Source organism: Apodemus sylvaticus, chromosome 4, assembly GCF_947179515.1.
Source record: "Apodemus sylvaticus chromosome 4, mApoSyl1.1, whole genome shotgun sequence".
Classification (NCBI taxonomy): Eukaryota; Metazoa; Chordata; class Mammalia; order Rodentia; family Muridae; genus Apodemus; species Apodemus sylvaticus.
In genome coordinates this window covers 133,940,068-133,946,067 of record NC_067475.1, presented here as the reverse complement: position 1 = coordinate 133,946,067, position 6,000 = coordinate 133,940,068, and the positions used below count along the sequence as shown (strand labels likewise).

General features: G+C 37.7%; 1 protein-coding gene across 4 annotated transcripts in view; it reads right to left on the bottom strand.

The window, feature by feature from the left end:
• Positions 1–2,507: 2,507 nt before the first annotated feature.
• The window catches only part of Dcun1d1 (defective in cullin neddylation 1 domain containing 1), a 33,230-nt gene continuing 29,737 nt past the window's right edge, over positions 2,508–6,000 (bottom strand). For all 4 annotated transcript variants that reach the window (XM_052180630.1, XM_052180631.1, XM_052180632.1 and 1 more), the window contains exons 5-7: positions 5,444–5,526; positions 5,113–5,209; positions 2,508–3,920 (exon numbers count right to left, since the gene is read on the bottom strand). In XM_052180630.1, coding sequence (XP_052036590.1) covers positions 3,841–3,920; positions 5,113–5,209; positions 5,444–5,526 — 260 coding nt within the window. In that variant the 3' untranslated portion in view covers positions 2,508–3,840. The remainder of the gene's footprint in view (positions 3,921–5,112; positions 5,210–5,443; positions 5,527–6,000) is intronic.

Sequence of the window (6,000 nt, the reverse complement as noted above, 5' to 3'; positions counted from 1 at the left end):
AAGCTGAATTAGCACAAATTTCTGAGCCCATGGCAAGGGTGTCCAGGAGGTGGTCTATGGGCAATGGCACTTTCCTGGACAGGCACTATAGAGAAGCAGCAGCCAAGAGCGCCCTGCCGGCAGTGCCACCAGTGACACTTTCAAGCTCTTTGTTCTGCCTCCCAAGTGTGGTGCAAATAAAGCAATTCCATTAACCAAGTGGAGTGAACGGAAACCAGACATTAACCTCACACTAAACTCCTAGGAAATAAAAGGTACTGCTATGATTATAAAAATGGAAGCAATTAAAGCATTCAGAAATACACTCAAGTTTATAATCAATTAAAGGACGAGCCATGATTTGACCCTATTCATCATCTGTCATATAAAAACCACAATTCAGTTAAGATATATGATAAATAGTTCACATTTTAAAACATTTATCATTACATTATCAAATTTGATAAACTCTTATCAAAACATCTCAGCATTCAATATAAACCATATTATTAAAAATTTAAAGTAACAACAACAACAACAACAACAACAGCCCAGAGATGTCAGGTAAATATTCCCTATCAAATACACAATTTAACATTCAGAGCCACATAAATTCTCACTAAAAGTTGATTCGTTTTACAAAGGCATACTTTGTAAACAAGTATAACTTTTCCCAACACCATTTTCCATCCCAAGATTATTCTATTAGGTCAACTTGCTCCTATTTGTATGCCAAAATTACAGGTTTCCAAACAACAGTCCTTCACAGCAGCACACCTAAACACACAAGCAGGGTGGGCATGGAATGGCTCAAAACTCATCAGCAAAGAAAAAAATAAATAACTGCACGCAGATCCTTGAGGAAAAAACTAGTCTACCTTTTTTAAAGAATTATTCAAGAAAGAGATTACATAAAAGGCTTCCAATGTTTTTTTTTTTTCCGCTGAGTGAATTTACTGTCACTAAACCTTTTATAAAGTGTGATGAGGGGCACACACTCGCAGTGCCGCAGTGTACAGCTAACGGGGTCAGCACAGCTGTAAACATTATGGAGTAAACACCTGGCGTAGTTTCTTTTCCCCCAGATGCGCCACTACAGCGCTCGTCCAAGAAGAATGACTCCTCCTGGAAAAGTCTTCAAGTATAGTCTAGTTTTGTGAAACACTAAAACATTGAAATAATATGGGAGAGGATTTAGTCATGGCAAATTTACTGAAGCTTTTATTGCCTCTGTGGGTAATATGACAGGGACTGGAAAAGACACACTTGAACTTACAGAGATATGCAGGTGATAGCCACTGAAGAGAACCTTGACCTCAAGTGTTTTTATGTGTGGGTACTTCTCATTTTATACATTTTACTATTTAAAAGCATTACATTTAAAAATGTGTACCTATTCTGACATTTGGCAAAAAGTAAACAGTCCCTATGGTTCTGTCTGAAACGAGCAAAAAGAATCAGCTTGGAGACTGCCGCAAACCAAGACTGAGCCCCGGGAGCCGAGCCCTCAAGCTGGCCGTGTCCCCTGTGGCCTTTCTCTCAAAGACTTGCCGAAGCCCCTCCCCCAACAGGGTAAGCATTTTTAGTACAAAACATTCCCTATAACCAGACATTCCCCCTCAGAATAAACACATTAAATCAATTTTCTCTTGGAGCCCTAGCAATAGTCTTGTTTAATTCTAAGATGCCATCATGGTGAACAACCTTAACTCATTTTGCTACATAATTAAAAGCTTTATATATTTTTGTTTATAATTACATAGTAATTGTAAATGTTTAGTACCAAACTGATGACGAACACTATTTTGTTAAAAAGTCTTGCATTTAAAAATAAAATCTGTAAAACCCAAAGCATTAGGCCACACACAAATATCAAGATTTTTATGAAAAAAAATTTATGAGGCAGGGAAAGAAGCTAATGGAGTCTCATTTGAAAACAAATCATATCTGAATCAATCAATCTGAAAACAATACCAGAACTCAAAATGTTCCACGTAGGGAATAAACAATATAGGTCTGTAAAACTTTTAAAGATATATATACATATATCTTTAATTTTTTCATAATTGAAGTTCTTTATATTTACAAAAATGAAATCAAGAAATACTGAAAACAGCAAGATTCTTTTTTCTTTTAATAACCAATTCCTGTAACGTGAATAGAAATTTACTCTAAGCTTCTTTTGGTAGAAATGCATTCCTAAATTAAAGTTATGATTGGATTAATGATATATCTGTAAGGTAAGCTTTCTATGCATTTTCCAAATCATGTGACTAAAAAGCAGTTTTAATCATTTCCATATCTGCATAAATTGTTCTGCTATCCTGAAGAACATTCCTTGGTACCCTGCAGAGGACCTGGATACATGAAGCAAAATCTGTTCCTATTGAAGACCAGTCACCCAACATTTCATTCATCATTTTAACTTCCTCATGGACGTATTTATGAATACCCCCTTTCACATGTCAGTATGTTATCAGAGAAACAAGCGTTTTCAGCAGGAGAGCAAGACATGAGTCCTGTCATGGAAAAAAAAAAAAAACCAAAAACAAACAATCAAGACTGCATTCAGCTTTGATGTGGAAATTAGCAAATGCAAGTGAGACAAAAACAGTCAAAAGTCAAGTAATTTACAGAACAGAAGACATTGGTGTCCGCACCAGTGCTCGCCCTGTCTGACCCACTCTGCTCCTGGAGGAAAGACTTGGACCACAGTGATTCAGCCGGAAGCCATTCCAACAGTCAGCAGTCGGCACGGCTGGACCACGGCCTCAAAGAACAGCGCCATAGGAGAAAGGTTGAACTTCATGGCTCATCACAACCATTCCAAAAATTTAAATCTTACTATCTTCTTATAAATTAAGTGAATTGCTTTGTGTTCCATAGTGCGATGACAAAAAATAAAAAATAAAAATAAAAAAAACAAAAAAAACCAAAACAAACCTAAAACCCTCATGCCTAAATTTAGAATATTATATTGTATAGCAATCCAAAACACATTCAAAACAAATAAAAGCTTAACTTATTCGAAGGCATAAAAGCATTTCAAAGCATAATGGAATCCAATTATGTGGTGTGTGATGCGCATGAGAGTGGAGTCTAACATTCGGCCTCATTACAATACTTTTTAAATAAACGTTCACTGCAGGACCCTGTGCATGAACATGGGCAAGACCACAGACTTGTTCTGTAGAACCTTCGTGAGAATCTGAGACAGGACATATTTCAGGGAGTCAGCAAATTATCCCTTTGTTTCATGTGTTGGTTATTTTGACATTTCTTTTATCAGGTATTCTACTCACACCAACAGTACATGTAGTTTGCCAGGAAAATTAAATTCCCCCAATCAAACCCCATTCCAGATGCGGTACACTCAGATAAATCACTCTCATTTGAAGTGCTACCAGCATAGTCTTTGCAACTAGCCCAAAGCATATACTTAAGAAGTTTTTATAAATTGTTTGTGGTGTTCATTATTAATGTTTAATTCTTATGCCAAACTGCTTTCTGATGAAGACAGCATTGTGCTTTATGCAAGAATGGAAACCTCAGAATAATCACCATCAAGCTTCTATGACTCATGGGAAGACAGACTAAGATGGTCCACAGGTCTAAGATGAAATCCACAATGTTGGAATTAGAAGTGTTTAGAGTGGCCCAGACTAGAAGACAAGCCCAAACCACCAGTAGAAGAATGGAGTACGATATGGTCCAAGATGTATCCTTAAAGTTTTGTCTCAACCCTCAGTTTGAACTGTGAGGATTGATCTTCAGTTCAGTCCAGCCAGCAGAAATTGACTGTGCATTTTTCCGTTGTATTTATTGTACAGACTATGTACATTCTAGAAGGTTCCTTTAGTGCTACACTGTTGTACTTTTTGTCCCAGCAATTTGAGGGCGTGCAAATTCCACAAAGTCATCAATAAGAACAGGCCATGCTCCTGGAAAAAAAGAAAAAGAAAAAAATATGGGAGGAAAGGGAACAGAGAAAAGCAGAATCAAAGCTAATGTGTTAATAGAAGCCTTTGTTTCTTATAGCTTTCTCAAAAGAATTAGAGTTACCTACCCCCAGTAGTCACTCTATAAAAATACCATCATTATGTCTTTGATTAATATTCCTGTCTTCGGTCTATTATTCTAAAATGGGGTTATATGGCTTAGCCATTGACAGTATCTCTGCTGAGCAATACATCAATACTACAGTAGTAGTATGGTTTCCAAAGCTTCATTACAGTCAGGCACACCAGTGAGAGGTGCTGTGCCAAGTCCTCTAGCCTCCCTCACTGTGTCCTTCTCTCACTGTTTACAGAAGAGCACAATGACATGGAAATGGAGGCTCCGGCCACACTGTCCTAGGACATCTGTGAGGACGGGAAGCATACAGAATGGTTTTCAAAGAATGTCCTACACTCAAAAATTTAAAGAAACTATTGGTTGGTTCTCACGAGGCATTGGGCAACTGTGAAGGATAAGCTGACACACTGCGGAATGCAGTGAGCTGGGCACACACAGAAACAGAGTTATCAACAGTGGCTGAATGCAGGAAAACCACCAGGCGGCAGAAGTGGTTTCAAATTAAACAAATCCAGCACAATTTCTGAGTTTGCAGACAAGACTAACAGAAAAAAAAAAAAAAATCCAAAACCAACCTCAGTAGAGTCAAATGACACAAACTACATTAAGAGAATGTAACTCTCAAAGTTAACTGAACATGTTGACACAAGCGAGTATTCTTATGCCTTTCTACAGGACAAATACTGGTAAGACTGTTTTTCTTCTTTAATTGTGTGGTGCTAGAGTCCAGACACCACACATGTTCTGTACCTAAGCTAGGACTTCATCCCTTCCTCCTTCACAGCAGCTGGCCAAAAGGCAAAAAATAAATAAATAATAAAAAATAAAAGATAAAAAAAAATCTGAATAGGCACTCAAACGCACTTCTGTATTATAGCAGGTGCTAGTAAATTAAAGCCTAGATTCTCTCAGGAACACACACACACACACACACACACACACACACACACACACACACACACGGTAGGGTATGCATGTATAAAAACTCAAAAAAAGGAAGATCACTTCCATGGAAACAGTAGATGAAAGATCAGGCAAGGCAAGTAATACTTTTGCTACCTTCTTCATCATAATTGGACATATCATCTGCAATCATTGAACTGAAGTCTAACAGAAGGTTCCACGTGTCTTTTGGTATTGATCGTTTATGATGCTCCTATTAAGATATCAAAAACAAGAATTCTTTAAACTATGGAAACAGTTGGGAAAAGTTAGTCCAGCTGTTACAAAACATAACAAAATGTAACACTTGTAAAATGAAATTCTGGTAATCAAATTTCTCATTCTATGTCCAAGACACACTGAGATTAATGATGCCTTGAAATTAATTAAAATTTAAGTACAGTATAATCTTCAGAGAAAACAGAAACTGCAGAAAATGTTAACTTACCAACAAAAATTTATTCCATAAGTCTAAGAATTTAAATCTTCCATTAAGCACTAAGTTCCAGTAAGCAATGGCCATTTCTAGATCTGTAATATTAAAAATAAATTATGAACTTTAATGCTTTGAATAAATGTCTCTGCAAAAGAACAGTGCAATAACGAAAGCCATTTGTATTCTGAGCACCATAGAACAAACTTTTCTTAAAGACCCAAGTCCACACTTGTCACCTGCTTCCACTCCAGAGCCACTGGGTGAGAGTAACAGGGCTACCGCACAGGGTGCTCTGACGCGGATAAGCAGGTGCAGTCACTCACTTTTCCACTGCCAAGGGCTCACCTGTGCAGGTCCCCAGGCTCAGCCTGGAACCTTCCAAAATTCTGAGGCAAATAACTATTTGCTGTAGTGGCGGTGTCACAGCATGGGCTACTTAGCAGTACCCAGACACCAGCATTTCTCTTATACAGCCAAGGGCATTCTGGAGGGCAAACCTGCCCCAGTGAAGATGCACACCAATTAGTTAAAATGCAAACAATTGCTAAGTTTCTAATCTTAAACTTCTT